Source organism: Anastrepha ludens, chromosome 4 (assembly GCF_028408465.1).
Source record: "Anastrepha ludens isolate Willacy chromosome 4, idAnaLude1.1, whole genome shotgun sequence".
NCBI classification, from domain to species: domain Eukaryota; kingdom Metazoa; phylum Arthropoda; class Insecta; order Diptera; family Tephritidae; genus Anastrepha; species Anastrepha ludens.
This window is the reverse complement of record NC_071500.1, coordinates 5,417,931-5,440,614: the sequence shown is the minus strand read 5'-3', so window position 1 is coordinate 5,440,614 and position 22,684 is coordinate 5,417,931. Positions and strand designations below refer to the sequence as shown.

Genomic DNA, 22,684 nt, shown 5'->3' with positions numbered 1-22,684 from the left:
ACCTTCGAATGGTGGACTGTAGATGGAGAGACCAAACGGCATTAAAAATTAGCAGAACCTCAAACCAACGTCAACATTAATAAACAGGAAACGACGAGACGCCTGGTAGTCGCAACTGGTTTTTGGTCTCGAGAAGAACAAGCAGCTAAAATGGATACTCTCACAACAGACTCTGTCACAACCGAAGAAAAAGGAAACGATTTTCTACTTCCGCTGTGAATGCCCTGCCTTATGGAAGGAGAGAATGTCAACCCTGGGCAAACCGCTGTTCGAGAGTCTCGAACAACTGTCTGGCTTAGGTGGCAACAATCTAAAAAGGTTTTTAAACCGCACAGACTGGATATATTCATGCGGTAAATAACCATGCAACTAGTTGTTAATGAGGATGTGGCAACAAAATGGTGCGGAAGCGCGAGTTGGACTGTGGATGAATCACTACTTCAACCATTCAACCAAAGATCTGGCTAAAATGTAAGCGGCTGACCGCTTATTTATATAGACCTTTGTTTAGCAAAATGTGCCTCTTCGGTCTCTGCTGTCATGGCAGAACTAAAGTCGGTCTGTTAAAACTAAGAGCAGAAGTAGTCGACCCTGACGCTTTTGACTGCTCAGCTGAACTGGAAGGGTTACCTCCTTCTAGGTTTTAAGACAACCGGACGCTGCACTTTTAGTGTTTTTAAAAAAGTATTTCATTTTTGGTCCCACGAGTGTAGAGCAAGCGAAGGTCTACTCGCACAGAGGCTCCTTTGTGCACGTAAGGCTTAATAGTGCAGAAGATCGCCTTTGACTTACTAGGCTCTTCGGCGACGCTGACATGTGAAGTTCTCAGGAATGCATCAATTATACTTTAAAAAAAAAATATTTCAGTTTCAACAATTTTTTCAAAGATTTAGTTGTATACAATATTTATTAAGAACGAACTATATTTTTTATTGGAAATTAGTTAAAATTAAACTAAAAAGTTAATCATAAATTTTTATATCCACAAGTGTGCGTACATACATACATATGTTAAGCCATAATTCGTTAAAGTGGTAGATGAAAGTCCTAAACAAGTTTTTATTAAATCTAAAAAATGAGAATAATAAGCAGATCCTTTTTAAATTTTCCGATTTGTTAAAAAAAAAACATAGATATTCACGAATGATTACCAAAAACTATCAGCTATTGGTGTGGGCCTGCGCAAAACTCTAGCAACATTAGAGAAAATTAAGAGAGCAATATGACATTTCATGTTGAGCGGGCACTGATAATTTTTGCTCGAAAGATTTTTATTAGCATAGAAAAGCAGCTGGTTACAATATATTCAAATCTGAAAATTTAATTTGGAGGCGGTAAATATGCAAAATTTTAATATTGAAGAATAAGTAATAATACGTTCACATATAAGTAGATGATCTAATTTTTCGCGCTTAAGTCAAAATCCGTAATTAAAAAGCGCGATTTCCCATACAAAATTTCTCTCCCAAAATCTGAGATTATAAAATAATCCTAGATAATAACGATACTTTTGACATACAACCCTGTGTTTTCTGTTTTATCGATAATTATTATTACGAATGTAAGGAGAAACATAAAAATAAAAACTGAATGAACTGGATGCCGGCAATGAAAATAGGCCTGCAAACATAATTCTAATAAAATTGTTGTTAAATATTATTAATAGGATTCATTTTACAGAAAAAAGCGTGTGCCCATAAACGTTTTGTCCTCTTATTACTTATTATAAAATGTAATATAGAATTTCCCATACGTATTGGTGCCATAATTTTTTGCAACCTCAGTAAACGTCGCATACGGATTTCCTCCAACTGTTTATTATTAGCAGCCAATTTCCAATTAAATTAGCTATTCCTTCTCCTTGTATTTTCTTCATAACGTTAATAATAATGAAAGAAACCAAAAACACCGAAATGTTCCATCAAAATAATTTCTATGAAGAAAAACCTCTCAAAGCAGCCTTGACAGCTGATTGTCAATTTTGCAGGTAAATTGCCATATGTGAACGGGTAGATTAATTTGGTGGATTTTTTAGGAGATTAATGGATATGTGAACGTATTATAAGTAAATCTTCTTTGGAGTACATCTATGGAATGTGCTTGAAGAACACACAACGTCCAACTTTTTTGAATTTTCTATTTTCAAATTTTCCTTTTAATTTTTAATTTAAACAAACTGATCATGAACTTTGAAAGTTTTAACTGGTTTCTTTTCGTTTATTTCTTTTTCAAAACCGTCCTCTTTGAGGGAGTTTGCGATTCGCCAAAATTCCCCTACTGAATAATAGACTAACCGAACAAACTTTCTATTTTATCGGGTTAATAATTATCCTCTTTAAAGCGATGTTATTATAATACTGACAATTATTAAAACAATTATTAAAATGCGGCAACTACAGACAGTGTGGTAAATAGTTTCACAAATTTTTAAAAATTAGCTAAACCTGAAAAGCTCAAAGTAGAGGTGACATAACCATTACCATATGAAACAGCTGATCCAACCAGCCTTCTGGGCAACACCATATACGATTAGTGTTACCATATCGTAACGGTAGTCATAGCCATCACCTAAAAATTGCAATGAAAAACGGCAAAAAACTGAAATGTGCTCAAATAAGGATTTTACAGAAATTGCCTGGCAGCACTGTTTTTGGTATTCTTTGTGCGCCGAGTACTTACAATAATGCCAACTTTGACTCATCCGGCTTTCACGCGCCATAGACTTCACTTGTAGATGTCACCGCTGTAGGTTTTGAGCATTCCTTACATCTTCTGATTCTTCGCCGTCATTACCAACTTCGCCTTGTGCACCACCGAATTTGACCAACGAAATTTTCATTCATTCTTCATTAGTTCATATGAGAGGTGTAATAATTGGATCGGGCGTGGAGAAAAAGTCTTTTTCAAATTGGTTTTTTCTTCAGTGAAAGAAAAAATTACAAACCGGAACTTATGAGGAAAAGTGCAGGCGGTGGAAAAGTTTTAATTTACTGAGTGCAGTTAAATGTCGCAGCGGAAATTAATAAAAACGGTGTACTGGTATTCGTCGCGTCGGATGAAGTAGAAAATTAGAGATATTTTCTTGTGGCAGTTTTCAGTTGTCTACCTGCCGCAGCCGCTACCAATAACGGCGGCAACAACAAGAGCACCAATAAATACTTTAGCGGTAGCGCGAGCAACAACAACATATCTGCTCCAAACTCCATTCGACCTGTGTGGTTGTTGGGTGCTGCCGTCATCGTCGCCATCAGAGTTAGTGCCGCCTCCCAAATGGCTGAGACGTGGAAAATCGCTAATTTTTAAAAGAAAATTTTACTCAAGCATAAAACAAAGAAAAAAAGTTCGGTGAAAAATGAAAAATTCGTGAGAAGATTAGGAGAATAGTGAAAGCAGCAAAAGAAAAGGAGTACACGAAAGCGAAAAAGAGAGAAGCCGCTGTTGGTGTTGTTCCTCACAGCAAAAATAGGTGTGAATTCGAAATAGAATTTATAAATGTAACAATCAAGTTTCATAAATTTATTAACGTAAAAGTTCAAATATATGTGTGTGTATGCATGTAATTCGATTCAATTAAAATAATTCCACATTTTTGCATTTAGAAACTTGAGAAAAATTCCAAACACAAATACAACAAAGATAATAAGGAGAAGTAGATGTCATGAAGTGATTAAACTAACGATGAATATCATAAATGAATAAGAAGAGAAGAACAGATAATGAAGTGAAGCGAAAAGTGCAAAGTGGGAGACTGGAGTAAATTACAAAAGAATAGAATTAAACTAAATAGAAGAAGTGAATAACAGTAATAAAAGACAAACATAAAATAAAAATAAACGAGAATTATTTCTTTAGAAGGTATATAGTGAACAAAACGAAAGGAAATAGCAGAAAATAGCAAATCAAAATGGCGCACCAGCAGCAACTTGCCCCATCTGTGAACTGTTCATTGGATGATATCGATTTGAATGCATTGAAGGTTAGTAACCAGTATTCACTGGTATTTTCTTCTCGATATATGTTTACAAAAACTTATCAGCTACATATTTATTGAAGTTTAATGAAAAACGAATTGGACCGCTTTGATGGGATTTAAAATTGACTTGTTGAAAGAACGTACAAATGTACAGATGTATAAATGTAATTATATGTAAGCAGTTGAGCTCTTCGAAATCCAAAGAATTCTTTGTGACTGTGCAAGCATGACTCTTCAATATATCGAAAAATTATATTCAAAGTTTATGAGATTCCACCTTTTTAGCTGCAACTGCCTTCACCCGCTCTCACACATCTCGCCTATTGCCTATTGTGTCACTGCGAGCTTGCTGCACATTGCAGCTCAATAATTTTTCGTGTGATTGCTCTGCTGGAATAGGTGTGGCCGGCTGTCTTGCTGCCTGGTTGGTTTTGCTGACACTGCACACTGCAGTTGCCGTCATCTTCGCTGGCTGTCTTATTGCAATCATATTCTGGTTTGTTGGCTTCTCCTACAACTTCCTTTTCTCTTTGTTTTTGTTTTTCACATTCACGTCTCTTCTTCCTTCGTAATTATTGTTTCCTGCTGGTCTACACACTTTTGCATAGTGTATAATTACTAATGCACTTTGTGCACAGTGGCGAATAGCCAATTATATACCTACCTTCCACATTTTGTTTCCTCTTTTACTTACATTTTCTGGGTATGCACCCTTTTGTTTTCCACTTCGGCACTTCATTCGGTTGCATTTCAATTGGAGCCGAATCCATCAAATTGACAAATTCACTTTCAATTACGCGCACGCGAATGTACACACACATGCACATGTTAATAATGCAGCTAGACTGGTTGAAGTGAACTGTCGACCCCTCCTCCTCCACCCACTGGCTGAGTGACACTACTCTTGTTATTGGTGCTTCATACTGAAGCGGCTGCAATTGGCAATTAGGGTTGAAAGATGTTGTGTACCCGCATCCATGCCCAAACGATGTCTGGTGGTAGCGGTTTTTGCCAAAGGCTGTACAAGATTCTGTTTTACAAACTTTATTTTGAATTGTAAAATACACCAGTGTGCGTTTTTTTTCATTAATTACGCAGAAATAACTTAATTAAGTATTTATTTAAATATAACGTCGTCAGTAAGCCGTGTCAGCGGTCCGGAAATCGCTGCAAAAAGTTGTTTGTTCGGCTGTTACTAACTTAGCTGTAAGATTTAAAATAAAATCATGTAAATATGAAATCATCGAACGTTCGTCTTTTTTAATTTTTAAACTATTTTTATTTCCTTTACGAATGTAAAATACATTAAAGTTGAAATGTTACTGAATTTACTGGACGACTTTCTTCGAACAAACTCTTGAATTTGAATAAACAACTCAAAATAGAGTCGACGTCACGACAGTCTGTTATAAGTTATCGGAACTAGCCGCATTTAGATATATCCGCCTAAGCACTCAAACTCCAGCAGCAATCCCCAGACATGTACGGGAAATGTTTATGCTGCTACAACTAAATTGGCTCAAACATAGTGCGCGCATTGGTGTTTGTACAGCGCGATTTGTACTATAATTCAGTGATTAGTTCTGCAGCTGTACTATAACCTTAAAATTTAGGGTCGTTTATTTATTCATGGAATCTAAATATTTCAGCCTAAATTTTAAATTTCTTAAGATTTGAATGATGAAATATGTAATCATAGACCGACTAAAAGCCTTTGCAATGTGGTGCTATAGAAAAATTATGGAATGGATTGATAAAGAATCAAATGACATCACGCTAAATTGGATGCAAACTTCTAAGAACATGCTGATGGACATAAAAAGAAGAAAAGTCGCTTATTTCGGACATTTAAAATCAGGCAACAAATGCGATGTTTTGAAACGGCCGATATAAGGAAAAATCGAAGGACGAAGAGTAAGTGGGCAGGTCTTCAAACAATTTGCGAACTAACCGAGGTAGCGAGAAACATACACAAATTCAATGATATCATTGACCTGCCAACGTATGACTGAGATCCAAATAACATTAGTATGTAATCGCGAACATCCAGCATGGATTCGTCGACCAAGAGGAGGAAGAAGATGATTTAAGTTATTGAAACTCAAATTTATGTTATTAGCTGCATCTTTGTGGTTAGCAGAGGCAATGCAGGCAAATGCGTTTGCCATAGTCTTTGGAAGATTCCGCCACTTTTTGTACCTGCGCACAATTATAGTTTTGTTCACATACCGCTTGCATGTAACATCATAAAAGAATCGAAATATATGTATGTAGACATACATATGTACATATATGCAGCAAACGGCTCAGAGTAATGAGAGGAGTCGATATAATCTTATCTGTCCGTGCTCACGAAAACTCAAGCAAATATTTATATATGCCAATGAAACTTGGTGCGGCCGCCGTAGCCGAATGGGTTGGTGCGTGATTACCATTCGGAATTCACAGAGAGGTCGTTGGTTCGAATCTCGGTGAAAGCAAAATTAATAAAAACATTTTTCTAATAGTGGTCGCCCTCGGCAGGCAATGGCAAACCTCCGAGTGTATTTCTGCCATGAAAAAGCTCCTCATAAAAATATCTGCCGTTCGGAGTCGGTTTGAAACTGTAGGTCCCTCCATTTGTGGAACAACATCAAGACGCACACCACAAATAGGAGGAGGAGCTCGGCCAAACACCTAACAGAAGTGTACTCGCCAATTATTATTATTTTTTTTTAATGAAACTTGGTACACATCTGTATGTATTACGTTTTGTCCATGGAAAAAGGAAACTTCATCTGACTAAACAATGCCCACTTTTTATGAGCTACAAGCTAATTGCCTCTGTCAACGTGCTATTTTCGCAACGAAAATGTTGATGTTGAAGAGAAAACTTCCTGATGCTGATTTATTTCAAATAAATCGACACTGAGGGTGGATGAAAACGAAGTAGTAAAATATTAAATTAAATTCAATTAATATAGTAAGTAGATGGCAGTTTACTCTGCAAAGCGACGCGAATGAAAAATTAGTATTTTGTACAGCAATAGTATTTAAATAAGCTATGTCTTATGAAGTCAGTTTTATCGTACGGAAGTGAAACATGGCAGGTGTCTAACACCACCACATAGAAACTACAATTTTTCGTCTCCACTTCATCTGCAGAATTATCTGGTTGCACACTATCAGCAACGACGCGCTTTGAAGATCAAAGAATAAGGAAGCCATCCTTTGGCAAATCAAACGCAGAAAGTGCCGATGGATAGGTCACACGTTTTGAAAACCACCACATAGTATCACTACCTCTGAACGCCTTCATCGGAGTCCAACCACCACCTATTGCAGACGAAGAGCTTCAGCTACCCCGCGAGTTCCGCGTAACTTTGGCACAATTACATTGTGGATGCTGTAGCAGTCTAAACTCCTACATATGCAGAATCAACCTCGACATACCCGACATACAGCTGCGGTCAAACTCTTTAGAATTGCAGCACAACGGCGTTGCATTGAGTCAACAAGTTTTTGGCATCTTTCAATCGAAATCGACTCCCATGCGCCCTTTACAGCTTCCCATAGTTGCGTATTAGATGTTGGCTTCCCATCATCATCAACAGAAATTTTCAATGGGGCTTGTGTCTGGTGACTGTGGTAGTCATTACATCCATCGTTGATCTGACTCTCCTCAAACCATCTTTTAGCAACTCTGCACGTGTGTTTGGGGTCGTTGTCTTGCTGGAACGTCCAAACAAGCGGCATTTCGTCTCTGGCATATGGCATATGTCCTTGAGTATATCAACATATGAAACGCCAGTCATCATTTCCTTAACCCAATGAATGGGTCCCACGCCTAGTCAAGAAAAGAATGCCCAGACCATAAATTTAGAACCACCATGCTTTATTGTTTTTGTTGTATACTTTGGCTGGTATTCGGTGTTAGGTGGTCGTCTTACATATTGGCGCGATCCCTTTCCACCATACAAGACAATTTTCGACTCGTCCGATCATAAAATGTTGCGCCATTCGGTCGAAGGCGAATTTTTATGTTCTTTGGTGAATCGAAGCTTCTTTTCTACATGCGTTTTTGTCAACAACGGTACTTTTCTTGGACTGTGGGCACCCAGGTCGTGCTCACGCAAACGCCGACGAACAGTCTCAACGCTCGAAAACACTTTTAAGGCATCTTTTATCTCAGTGGCAGCCGCAAATGGAAACTGCTTTAAGTATTTCACGATAGACTTAACTTCTCTTGCCGACATTGCTAGCTTTCTTCCACACTTTTTGCCACTTGTTTTGTATTACGTACCATTGTTGGTGAGCAACCAATGATATTTTGCACATCCATATAAGTTTTTCCATCAGCAATCAATTTTTTTATGAGGGCGCGTTTCTCGGGTGTGCAATTTTTCCTTCTGGACTTTATTGAATGATAATAATAAAAATTTGACCATTAGCTACAGAATATCAATTAAATAATCTTATCTCACCGTTTTTTTTTAATTTTCTCAAAAAATAGTCACGATAATATTAATTCTTCACACATTTTTTCACGCACCACTAAGATTTTGACTGACTAAAAAGCCGTTGCAACTAAAATTTCAGGCAAAATTAACGAAACCAATAGGTTAAGTTTAACAAGTGATTGCATAACTTGAAGTCGACTTCTTATTCTATTCGATTTTACAGTGGATGGCGAAAAATTGTTGTAATAAAAAAAAAAAAAAAACGTGGCCACTTAAATATAACGAGACATAAGCACTACTAAGATTCTGACCACAACTGTATATCCAGCATGTGAAGGCACTCCGCACGATGCTAACCACCTTTTCACATGCCTGCTGTTTTTGCTTTCAACGTGAACTATATGAAGGAAATGGCTATTCTTTTATGAAATTTATTTTAATTTAAACAATTTTATTTCAGTTTTAACACCAGAATATGATAAGAATGAAATATGAAATAAAAATGGTATATCAAAAGTGTTGTCTCTGGATTGTATTCATACGGAAATCTCTCAGACTTCCTCAAGGGAAAAGTGTTAAGAAAATGTTTTTCTGCCTCCGTATTAAACAATCACACATACTCTATATATTCAGTTTACATCTTTACGGTAAAGTGACGTCAACAGATATGTGATCAATTTGACACCATTCAATGTTATCCATTGCCCTGGTTGATGTTCCAACCGAAATCAGAAGTTGTACTTTCTTTCCATGCGCTTGGTCCAATTCTGGCATACTCTTTCCAATGTTTCGGCCGGTATCTCAGATATAAATGCTTTAAGGGGTTATACGCAGTTATGAAGCAAATAAAAGACGGGTTGTCAAGGATTTATCCTGAAGAAACTTCAGAATATTTTAATTTGAAAATTTTTGGCGGTTATAAAAGCATCCTTCAAGAACGTAACAAAATTTTTTATTTATGAAAATGTTGATTATAGAGCGCGGTGCAGGTGATTTCTGGAACCTCCTTTAAAAAAAAGGCGATTTACGGTGTACATCGTAACTCAGGATTGGATTATCTGAGATCAAAAAACCAAACAAATTTTGTAAATATATTAGATTATCTAGTAATTAATCGTTCGGCTAATCAAAATAGTGAATTTTCACAAAATGGCAGCTTTTAAAAGAAATGATTTCGATTTTTACGTTAAAATTTGACCGTAAATTTATTATAAAATGGAAAATAAGTATCAGATTTACAAAAGGAACGATTAATTACTAGAAAATGTATCTTTAAAGATTGAGTTAAAACGGTTGACCGATCAAACAAGCCGTTTTCGAGATATCGTGTACACCGACTTGAAAAATGCCGTTTTGAAAAAACACGTTTAAAGTTTCAATACCTACCTTAAAACGTGCCGAGGCATCTCTACATATTTAGGTATAACTCCGAAAGTATTGCTTAGACCTACTTCAAATTTCGTGCGTATACTTTTGAATATACATATGGGCATTTCCACAGAAATGTCAACCGAAGCCAAAAAATTCAAAGTCTATAAAATTATGTTGTTTTAACATATTTTTATAGGGAATCTATCAAATGTAACTAATGTAAACAAATTTTACATTTGTACAAACCACATTTTGAAATATTCGAATGCAAAGTCGAACCAGTGCAAAAGTTCCATTTTAAACATTTCTGTTGCATGTTTTGTTTTGATTAATGATCTTGATAAGATATATTATGCCGTGACATTTACTTTTCTAAATCTCGGTTTATATGTAAAGAATGTAAGAAAAATGTAAAAGGAACGATGCGATTGCCAATTATGGTAAATTTTTCTTTGATTTACCGTATAACTCGATGTCGCGTGCGACATTGAAAAAGAACATTTGTTATCAGTGAGTCGAAGGTAGTTGTACAATTTGCATCAAATATTAGTAGCAAATAGATATTTTTATTGCTAATTTAATAAACAAAACTTTGCTGGAAAATAATCAGCCCTTTGCTCTTTTAACTTATTTCAAACTTGTAGCGTGCGACATCGTAAGTGTAAAATGTACAGATTCAAAATAAATTTTCGTTCGAAAATATCTTTATTAGTATATGTAAATACAGAATATAAAATTTTTGAATGTAGATGAGTAAAAACGGTGGCGAGAAAAATAAGGCGAACTGTAAACGGTGGAGAGAAAGGTTAAAGGATGATGAAACAAAATTACAAAACTATAAATTAAGAAACAAGGAAAGAATGCGGAAAGCTAGACAAACGTGGAGAGCACTGGCTGAAGGCAAAGAAGATATAATTCAAGAAAAACGGAAGTATAATCGCATACGACAACGAGAGAGGCGCCAAAAACTCTTAGAAAATGGAATGTCATATGCACGTCAAAGCCGAAACGCACCTTACGAATGTAGACAAACCTTGGCGAAAGCTGTTAAAAAAGTGGAGAAAGCGATGCCAAAAGACATGCACAGAAGGCTAAAAGTTCTTGAAGTCCTGGTAAAAAAATATAAGCAGTTTGAAGAAAAGAAAAACGTTAACCAATCCAACAGAACCGTACCAGAAAGCCTAATTAATGCCTCAATGCTTTTTATCAGAATTATAATATTAGTGTGCAAGCTTCAGGAAAGAAAGACGCCATTATAATTGAAGGCAAATTAGTAGCTAAGCGCTTTATGTTAATGACTAGTAATGCCAGTTCTCACGGAAAGGGAGCCGTTGATGGAGTTGGAGCCGTCATTAAAAGAAAAGTGTGGCAAATAACAAAATCTAAAAACGTTGTTTTACCGGATGCACTATCGTTTTATCAATGTGCACAAAACAACACAAATGGAATTAAAATGTATTTTATGCCATCTGCTCAAATTGAAAATTTGTCTCTTCATTATAAGTTGGACGAAAAATGGAAGGAAGTGAAAAATATTCCAGGTATATCCTAGTTGCATTCGTTTTGTTGCGATGGCCAACAGTTAGAAGCAGCTAGGACTGCATATTCCATTAAAAGAACTTTATTTGACATTAGTAATACTATTCTCAGTTAAGTTAGTTTCCGTTCTTTGCTTTTACATAGTATATAAGATTAATATACTTATTTTTGTTTTTCTTTATTGAAGATATTTTGTTAAGTTTATAATTTTGGTTGTTAAAATAAATATATTGAATATATTAAAAATCATTTATAATCATCTTTTGCATGTCTAATTACATAAAAAGTAAAAAAATAAATATAAAAAGTATGATGGATATGTCGCGTGCGACAGTGATTAAAATTAAATAAAAAATAAACTACTTAATATTTTTGAATAAAATAAAAAGCATTATTAAGATACATCAATGCATAACATTTAAAAATTAGTCACATTAATATATTTCTTCAGGTTTCGCTGAAAAAACTGTTTGATTTTTTTGCTTTGAAAGCGACTTCTGTTTTTGTCGCATGCGAATGGCTTGATTTTTAGTAATTATCTTGAAAACGAACAATTTCCCAAAATCAACCTTGGCACCAATCATAGTGCTAATCAAGTGCTATAGCTTTCGCCTTTTGTCAAAGAAAAAAAATAATGTATTGGTATATGTTTTTTTTCAGTTTGAATGCGTACGAATGTCGCATTCGACATTGGAGAAATGCCCATATGTACATTACAAAAATGCAATAAAAAAAATCGATTTTTTTGAAAGTCATAACTGCGTATAACCCCTTAATGTTGTCTTCCAATGCGTTAATTGAAGCAAGTTTGTCTGAATAGACATGAGCTTTAACATAGCCCCACAAAAATCTAGTCTAAAGGTGTTATATCGCACGACCTGGGTGGCCAATTGACAGGTCCCGAACGTGAAATAAAATGTTCACCGCACTCGCCTCTCTCATTGTTACGCGTGCTGTGTGGCATGTGGCACCGTCTTGCTGAAACCACATGTCATGCAAGTCAAGCACTTGTATTTTGGGCAAAAAAAAAGTTGACATTCACAGTTACGTTACGATTCGCAGCATCTTTGAAGAAGTACGGTCCGATGATACCTCCAGCCCGAAAACCACACCAAACTGTGGCCTTTTCTGGATACATTGGTTGCTCTTGCAATTCTTCTGGCTGATCTTCACTCCAATCGACAATTCTGCTTATTTACGTACCCATTGATCCAAAAATGAGCTTCGTCGCTGAACACAATTTTTCGACTTTAAACTTTCTTAACAGAACACGCATTTTTATAATAAAATGCAATGATTTGCAAGCGTTGTTCGTTTGTAAGACGATTATGGTTAAATTATAGACCAAACTGAAGATGTTTGACAGTGGAACAAAACACGAAACGTGCGTCAGCTGTTTAAACCAAGTGTTTAAAAAGATAATAGCTAAAAAATCACCCTTTAGAAAGAGTAGAGAGCCTGAGACTCTTTAAAAGCTGTAAACTAGAAACTAAAAACTGTAAGCCAAAAAATAAAAAATAAAACGTTTGCAAAGACTAGGCTTGATCTTAATAAAATTAAATTATATGTATTGTACATATCTTTTGTAAAGTGTGATAAAAAAAGGTGAAGTTCAAACAATAACAACGATGCAAGTGAGCTGCTCATGTGCCCGCTGCATCTCAAATACGTCAAATATCCGATAATAATGAAACGAAATAAAATATGAACTACAAAAAAAGCGACTGCCTGAGAGGTTAACATCTGCGCGGGCCTACTAGTGTACTTGTGCATTACATGCAAACTGTAAACATAACATAGCTATGTTCTCTTATACGCTCCCACTATACCTTATGTTGACATTGACATAATGCACCTTTGCAGTTATGCAAGTATGGCTTAGTTTAATATTTATGTTAAATATTTTAAGATCTGTAAAGAACTAACAAAACAACAATACAATGTTCCCATTGTTAATTTGGAGAGTATAAATTATAAAGATATTTGTCGATGGTTTTCCGTTAGTCAAACATATTTAATGGTTATGATAGTGCCATCGAAAAACTCCGACTAAGACTTTGCAGTTCAGAAATATTTTATGCTGTGACATAACATTAACAATGTTAATACTCATATGAGGCGGTAGAGAAGTGAGTTGCTCTCAGAATTTATTAATTTATTTTTGTTTTGCAAATCTAATAACCTGAAGTCATCGTAATACTACATATTTCCCTAATATTTTAGAAATAAATGAATTCATACGTAAAATGTACTGCTTTACATACTACTCCGAGCAACCAAAAATTAAATGCGAACCACATGCAAATATTTTGTCAAATAAATCCTGGGTACGGAGGTTTAGAGGTTAAGTTGCTGAAATTAATTGCAGTAGTGCTCGTCAAAGAATTTTACTAAATTTTGGGCGTTCCCACGACAGTCTGTTCCACGTTACCGAAACGAGCCGACATCCGGCCAAGGACTGTCACTCAGCAACAACTTAATTTAGGATTTTTTTTTTCTTTTTTGTTTGCTGAAATCTCAATTACTCCAATACCCAAAAAAACAAAAAACATCGCAAATTTTTGGAAGATACATCCAATTTATTTTTTGTCAATAATTATTACCACTTAAGTATGTGCAGACAATCCACAGTGTTACACTAAATGTTTTATTTCATTGCATATCGGCTCTATCCCCACAACATACTCACCTACACGGCATCAAAATGTCTGAAAGAATTGACAAAAAAAAAACACATGACCCGGCATGTTTCAGCATGGTGGGCTGTTTGTTCTCTTTAACAATCTGTCTGTAAAGCGCGCGACAGTGCGTGCCAGTGCGCGTAAGAATACGAAATCGGTCAGAAGGGGAGGGGATGTGTGCCCATCACATGGCATTAGCCCAGCCGGTGTCGTTAAGCTTTTTCGGCTTTATGCTATTCGTAACTCTTAACATTTGCTGCGTCTGCGCTGTCCGAATGGCATTGTACCACTGCTGGAGGCGTTGGGAGAGTGAAAACCAAACAGAGCTGGAAATTAGGAATGTTTGCCTAGCCTGAGAAAAAAAATAACGAAAAGCAAAAAAATCGAATTGCACGCGTTTAAGTAAGCTCCATTAATGTGCCACAAAAGACCAAATTTTGTCAACTCTTGGTGTGCGGAGTGGTGAAGCCTCGGAGAGCAATGACTGTGTGGCAACAACCTCCATGTAAAATCGTCTCGACAGCTGCTGGGCTTATCAATACTGTATTTAATACGCACATAAGTAGGTACTTTACGGCTTTTGATGTGCGTTCAAATGTTCACACTGAGATGGCGCACGCAGAGGGTAATGTGCTCCAAAGGTCAAGAAACAAAAGTTGCCGTCGCTGTGGCACACAAAGAAGGTGAAACAAAATGTGCGAGAATATGAAAATAATTAAAGGAGACAAGTGAGTTTTTTCAAATCTTGCACTTGTCCGGAGTACAAAACGGGCCAAAGTGTGAGGGAATTAATTTATATAAATTTTTGCCAGCTTTATTCGATTTTTACGAAAATTGATGCACCAAATTGGTTCTGAGTAACGAAAAAAAGAAAAAAATAAATGAGTGCTCATATCATCGTTGTCGTCAATCTCGTCTAACGGTATGTAAAGTAAACAAGCTGTTTTGGCACGGCGCAGCGCTGAAAAGCCCACTGCAGTTCATTAAAATTAAACCACTGTAAAAGTCGGACGTACAGAAAGAGATCTTTCAGAGCTTTCTAGTAACCACCAAGTAGATAAAGTGCCCCCTTGTATTTAGTATCTATGCACAGTCTGCCGTTTCATGGAACAGACACTATAGTCCACATTTCTGCTCAAATTGGTATGATGTATGAGGAAACGCTTGAAGTTAGTAACGAGAATTATCGATACTTACCCGAAGACAGCATATGAAGAAATTCCAGGAGGGTACCCTAAACGCACTTTTTATTGTCTTATAGCCCTTCTAACAGTCCTTGCTCTGCAAGAAATATGCGCTTGACTTTAAAAAGGTAGCTGGAAAGTGATCTGCTAGCTCAGATTCTGAATATTTTTTTTCGTTTGTACTTATAAATATGAATTTACTTAAATTTTTTTTTTAAGAAATGAGTAACTAATGAAATTTTTTATAGAAAAAACATTTTTTTTTGTATAATTAAAACTTTTATATTTAACATTTTTTAATTACATTTTCGTATACAAATTTTTTTTATAAAAAATTTCATTATTTCTCACTTACAAATTTTATCATTAAATGAAAAAAAAAAATAAAAATTTCATTTGTTACTCATTTCTTAAACAAAAATTACAACAAATTCATATTTACAAACAAAAAAAAAAATATTCCGAAATAATTATAAAACTTGTTTCCTTTTTTAAGAAATACGGTTATTGAATGAAATTTGTTCCTTGGAATTAAAAAAATTTAAAATTAAAACACAACTCATTAAAAATTAAAAAAAATAAGGATTAAAAAAAAAAAAATTTAAAACAATTAAAAATTCAGTTCTATTTTTTTCTGAATTGTGAAAGAAAAGCGATTCAAAATATTTAATTTACTTTGGAAATGATTAATTACAGGTTGAATTTTTAAGTAAATATTCGATGAATATCATAATTTCTCCTTAAAGGGTCTTCCAAAAGATGTGTCTAGATGTTGTTTTAAAATAAAACATTACAAATGTAGGTTCTTTCAGGTTTCTCTATTGTTATTCAAACAACATATATATGAAAAATGAAATGATTTAAACGTTCTCCATGGCACGTCTAGAGGTGAATCCGCCACAAAGTCGATTCATCAATGCCTACTTGTGGAGAACGTCGTGATATCGACGTTGAAGATTTTTCAGCAACACTTTGCATTACAGCAGCAATATTCTCAACAGAACATCCAGTTTTCGGTATGCCACTCCCTTTTCTATTGTTGAAATTTTTTCACCAGACTTTGAATTATCGACTAATTCAACGAACGATTATTTCCACTTAAAAAATCACCAATTTTGCGATATGTTCTGAAAGATCGATTATTTCCTCAATCAGTTTCAATAATTTTAACGAGTTATTCTTTCGTGTAAAATTATTCATCTGCCGTCTAGGAATTATTCCCTACTGATATCTAGGCGTCACTTTGGAAGGACCCTTTATTTGTGTTTGAGTGCACAGAAAGCATAGGTCCTGGCAAAGTACGGTTCCACCAAGAAACTGTTCACTGATCTTAATAGAAAAATTGGCTTGAATCGATTAACTAAAACAAAAATGAAATGTTTACTTGTTGAATTTTATAAAATAAACTATGTATGGCTGTTTGATTTTAGTGGTGCCGTATAGCCATACGCCATAGCCCAAACCATCACCATAGACCCAACATTACAGCATTTGTCGATTAGTCATGCCGTAACCGTAAACAGCTGATGTTGAAGTAGAATTAATGACAACATTTGCATTTTGCCATAAAAACAGGGAGAATTTTCCGCTAAATCAATTAATTTTTCGTCGTTTATTTCTAATATTAAATGTTTTTATCTCAAATGACAAAACAAATATAAAGTATTTCACAGTTGCTTACGGTTACGCTTACGTTTACATTGATGCCCATGTGTTCGATCAGAACAGCTGATTGCTACGGTTACGGTTACACTTTAGTTTGGATAACCAGTGAAGTTGATTTAATGCGAATTTAGATACACATTTTTGTATATAAAAACAACCGTTATATTTGTTGAATATTTTGCTAGTTGCTTTCGAATTACTTGAAATTGAATTGTATGCATTGTGTCGTTTTACTTTATTTAATTTTCATATTAACCCACATTCACTCGCCTCAATTTGTTAATATTTTTTGGCAGTAAGGTAAACACGTTCGCCCACCACAAATTCGAACAGTGGCAATAGTGAAAATACTAGAAATCTACAGCTATAATACAACAGCGCAGTGGCGACGAGATACGCGTATATGTACATATGTATGTATGTAGTCGTGTGGCAGTGTTACCGCCCGAACAAACTGCATCAAATCCCCCTACAGGGTTTTGATATCTACCTCTGGCATGAAATGGCCCGAGTAAACAGATTTGCTGGCCATACACAGTCTGCGGGTTGCTATTTACATATGTATGTGTGCATGCTCGCTTCCACAACGTCGCGCAGGAGTAACAGCAACGGTGACGACATCAAATGTTTCGGTCTGTTTATGAGTTTAGTATTATAAGTAAATGCGTTCAGCTGGAGAGAGGCTTGGGTATGTTGGTGCTATCGCTGTTGGAGTCGAGGAAGTATTATATCAATGCAAAAAAGTATAAACGTTTATCCATCATATGCACATATTTATACATAAATGCTCGACTAATAAGTATGTAAACACCAAAGGCATATGGTGCGACAGTTTTTGAGGTCGACATTTTTGAACGGAAAACACCCAACTGACTATCAATCCACCGATGGAAATTGGGTTTTACAATACAAATCTGGACATTTTGTAAAGAACAAAGTTTGGTGGGAATTTAAATTACAGGATTGAATTCAGCGACAACATATTTCATATTCTACCACCAACACTGATCGCCTCGACCCGAACACCAAAAAATAGCGCTAAGTGCTTGGAAAGCTAGGCGAGATTAGTTGTTTCCGATTCACCATTTTTCTGCTCGCTAAGTGAAAAATTAGTATGTGAAAGCACAAGCAGTGCTTGGACTCTGTTTATAGCCGGCCAGTGCTTCCAAGTATAAGTAGAGATATTTCATTTTTTACAATTTTAAAGCATGCAAAGCAGGAAAAAGAACGAGATTACTTAAGTGTTTGTCAAAACGATAATAATGCAGTAGCCATTTCATCTGCGACGTTGTACTAAAACGACTTTTTTTTTTGGCTTTATTCACTACTCGCTGGGTGGTTGGTGAATCGAAAGAAGCTGTTATAAGATTTGTTTGGCGACTACTCACTGGGTATTTCCGATTGGCTTCGATTAACAAGAAGCATAATGCTGAAGAGAAGAAAATGTATCGCAAAAATATTTAAAACAAGAAAATATTTTACTTCTGGACTATTCATATAACATTGATCTACAAACAAGAGTCTAGTAGGGTCTAATAGTAACTTGTGGTCGGCCAGTTCACATCATCAAGACGGCTCAAAACGTGGTTGTCGTGCTTAGCGGATGAAATAGCGATTTTGCATTTTTGGTAGACTGCTGAGGGTGTAGATTGTCCAAAATGAGCCTTTCATTTTCAGCTCACAAAAAGTAGGTAATTGTAGCTTAGTAATTAAAATGGAGTTTCGATTATGCCACTAAATCGGCAGCGAATTATTTTTATTATTGTTCTTGTTGTAACAGCATAAATGTTAGAGGAATGTTGCTGAAATAACAATCCTTGCCAGATATGCACATATGTACCGTGACCGACAAAAGTCTACATACACCCCCTATTTCCACTGGATTGAAAGTTCAAAAACTTTACTGAAAAATGTGTTTACACAGTTTTATTTGAAAGCTTTTTCTAATCATTATAAACTTAAAAAAATCCATACATTAACATAAAATAGCAAAGCTATGGCAAGAAAACCTAAAACCAACGTTGACAAAAGTCTACATACAGTACACAAATATCTCACTTCAGTGTGGAAAACTTCACTTAACTCTAAGTAATATTGCTTCTTAGTATTTAGTTGGTCCTGCATTAGCATCAATTACAGCTTGAAGCCTGCAGAAGTTATATTGTTCCAAACTTCAATTGGTCGTTCTTTGAGTACTGAAGCGCTTGAAATTCGTTTTTTTCTAATTTTTCGATCTAAAATTTCCCAGACATATTCAATAATATTCAAATCTGGGTTTTGCGGTGGTGTATTAATTGCCTTGGAACATGGTAAAGCAGCCAATCCTTAGCAATGTGTGCTGTGTGCTTTGGATCGTTATCCTGTTGAAAGAACCAACCAAACCTCCAAATCATCCACCGAAGATTTCAGATTGACTTCCAATAGTGATTTGTATTTATAACGATCCATATTACCTCCAATAAATACTAATCTTCCAAACTCCAGATGCAGCAACAGCTCCCCAAACCATTACATTGCCGCCACCATGCTTCACTGTTTATACCAAATTCTTCGGACTCAATGCAGTATTTTTTTCCTCCACACTTTTGCTCTTCCATCGCTACCGAATATTTTAAACTTCGACTCGTCTGTAAACAAAACTTTTTGCTTTGGCGAACTGCAGGCGAAGTTTACGGGTTTTTTCAGAAATAAGAGGCTTTTTTCGTGGTGTTCTACTATGAAAGCCGTTTTTGTTCTGAGCTCTTTGAATTGCTCTTGGATGAACACAGTTGTTGGATGAGCTTGCTATATCCTCGGCCAACTTCGGAGCAGAAACTTTTGGATTTTTGCCCACTTCTTTTAGAATCAATCTCTGCGAAGTAGTTTGCTCGGGCGGCCACTGCGCGGCTTATTTTCGGTGAAACCACTATTTTTAAAGTTTTTTTCAATGGTCTGCACGACTTAAGTTTAAGATTTTTGAAATTTCACCGTATGATTTTTTTCTTTCTTGTGCTGAATAACTAGGTTACTAACGTCACCTGATATTTCTTTTCGAGAAGCCATTGTAGATGCTTAAGTATTCAAATTGCAACTAAAATCAACATTAGCAAAGCAACAAACATAAGAAAAGGAAAGAAATAGACAAACAGATAAATGTGTTGTTTTATGTTAAAGAATGGATTTGTTTTAGTTAAGTCGATTAGAAAAAGATTTCAAATGAAATTGCATAAACACTTTTTTAAGCAAAGTGTTTGTACTTTGTAAACAACGAAAATACACCCCTCCCGTATGTAGACTTCTGTCCGCCACTGTATGTATACAGTGTATCACAAAAGAATTCGGAAATATTTTTTCCCGGTTATAAAATATCAGAAACTCCTTTCACTTTTTATTTGTTGCTCAAAAACTAAATAATTCAGTCATTTCATTGTGATCTAAGCTTTAATTTAAATATAAAAATTATATTACTCTTGTGTATTATGTTAGTTATCAGGCAACGAAAAAAATATTGCCCATCTAACAACTCTTATTGTTGGGTTCATTTCGACAACATCGATATACCTCTTGTTGAGTTCACTTCAACAACATCGATATACCTTTTTCATCGCTATACATATTTGCATTTCATTATTCTTTTATCTCTCTTACGCATTGTTCGTCAGTCAACTCGGATGTCAACTCTCTATCTAAATAAATCATTGTATTAAATAAATTTTAGTTTTTCTTTCAACGGATTTAATTGTGAATTTAAGTGCCTTCAAAGCAGAAAAAACCGCCGCAACCACTTATGAAACAACTTTTTTGTTGTTAAACTCCAGAATTCCGGCAATGTTTTCAACTTGAAATTTAAGATAACTGTCAAATTGCCATTTTCATCGGTTACATTGGTTTCTTGACAATTTTGTTTGTCAATATAGCCGCCAAACTAAAAAAAAACTTGTTCCAGAGCGCACTGTTTTTGAATCATTTAACGGAATAATCCCTCAACAAAAAATTCCTCTTATCACCAAGATCGAAATAGTCCACGCGAAGAAAAAGTCTCTTATCACCAAGAGCGGAATAATCCGCAATAAATTACGTTTTTTTTAAAGTTAGAGAAATGAATAATTTCGGTAATCCTGTAACATTATTTTTCATTAGAACAAACAGTAAAAGTCTTATTGGCGCAAAGTATTTTGGGTACATCGCGCATTTCGAGCGGTGATGCAAAAGGGTTAAATAAAGCGCACCATTTGAGCGACACAACACTCAACTTTGGAAGTAAGTTTCCATGATAAGGTTGTTGTTTTTGTAGCTGTTTAGTATAGAGCTTAGCGGTAGACGCAAGGAACATGCTGTTTCGATTGGGTGGGCCGGGTGTTAGATGGGTGAAGTATTATGAATGTACATTCGCTAAATTTTCGCCTATGAATTGCTTCAAATACTATTTCATGCTTCTGTTAAAAATTTAAGATTCTCTGAGTATGTCTGTTTGGGATACTTTTCTTAATGACGATTTGATATTTACAAAATTTTTTATTTTGTAAAAAAATTAACATATAAAAATACGTTTATATTTATATTTTAAGTCAATTCTGCACAAAATAAGGTGCAGTGCAGTGCAGTGAGCGATCTAACGGAATATTTTGTTTTATACAAATTTATTATTGGCGACATATTTTTTCCAAATACGGTTGGGAATTCGAGTTCTTTCATTCATACATACACACATGTGAACATATATATATACACGTATGTATGTATGTATGTATGTACATACTACGTATACATATAACTAAACTATCGAACACTTTTTGCTGGGTCTTCATCTTCTAACTCGTGCAACTTAAAAACTCCACCTTCTCTTTGTTTTATAATATACACTGCATTATCTACGGCTTCCACGCCTTTGCTCGATTGTTTCCTTCTTCTATTTCTACTTTTGTGCTGCTCGTCTGTCTTCTGTTTTCGATTCTTTTTATAGTTTTTGTTACTTTAAACATTAGCATTATCGGTCTGTCTCCAGCTGTTCGACTGTCGGTAAAAAGGGAACAGCACAAACACAAACGTATGCTCAGATTACCAGAGCTCGAAAATTCATATAGCGTCCCATAATTGTTAAATACTTTTCATTTGAACTTTATCTGTGTTTTGGTCTTTTTTTTTGGGACTGCGCATGGAGTTATGGAGAATTCAGGGTACGTACAAGCTGTTGGAGATTAGTTCTACATCTACATTTGTACATACATATGTTTTATGCGGAACGTCGGTAAACAACGGTGTTGGAGAATCTAACACCTGAGTCCGGTGAAACTGATGAAGTAATCACCATAAATATTTCTAATTGCACATACACATATACGAGCTGACGCTCTTCCATACATACATACATACATATCTGCAAATGCACGCTCCAAGCGTTTCTACATCTACACCCACCCACACACGCTCACACTTCACCGTACTAGTGCGGCAGAATTGGCCGAGTGTGGAAGTGTTCATTGTTTGTTGTTGGTTAAATGACCGTTGTTACTTCAACACTAAAAAGAGAGAACAACTATGTACTTATACTTATGACCCTGTAGGAAACTCTGAACTAGTGGAAAAAATTTCTTGCTCGACGCCAATGCTATTTACTATGGCTCTTAAAAATGTTGGAACGGCCGATCTTCAATCGAATGCTACTATTCGAATAGTTGCAGCTTTTCAATTACTCGAATAATCGAATACTTGTTATAATTCGAAAGTCTGATCGTAGCGTTAGTTACTTGCGGTATTTCAATTTATAAATTTTTAAAATGCGCAGAAAAAAAGTGAGTTGAGTTGAGGATTTTTTTAAATTCCGCCTGTAGCCAAGTTACTTGTTCCACTTGT

General features: G+C 35.4%; 1 protein-coding gene across 5 annotated transcripts in view; it reads left to right on the top strand.

Moving 5' to 3' along the window:
- Window positions 1-2,813: 2,813 nt before the first annotated feature.
- Window positions 2,814-22,684, top strand: part of LOC128860863 (serine/threonine-protein kinase mig-15) — a 101,419-nt gene continuing 81,548 nt past the window's right edge. For 2 of the 5 annotated variants that reach the window (XM_054098639.1, XM_054098638.1), the window contains exon 1: window positions 2,815-3,976. In XM_054098639.1, the coding sequence (XP_053954614.1) occupies window positions 3,905-3,976 (72 nt within the window). In that variant the 5' untranslated portion in view covers window positions 2,815-3,904. Of the gene's footprint in view, window positions 3,977-22,684 lie in introns of all 5 variants that reach the window. The other 3 variants (XM_054098642.1, XM_054098640.1, XM_054098637.1) reach the window with 2 other exon arrangements.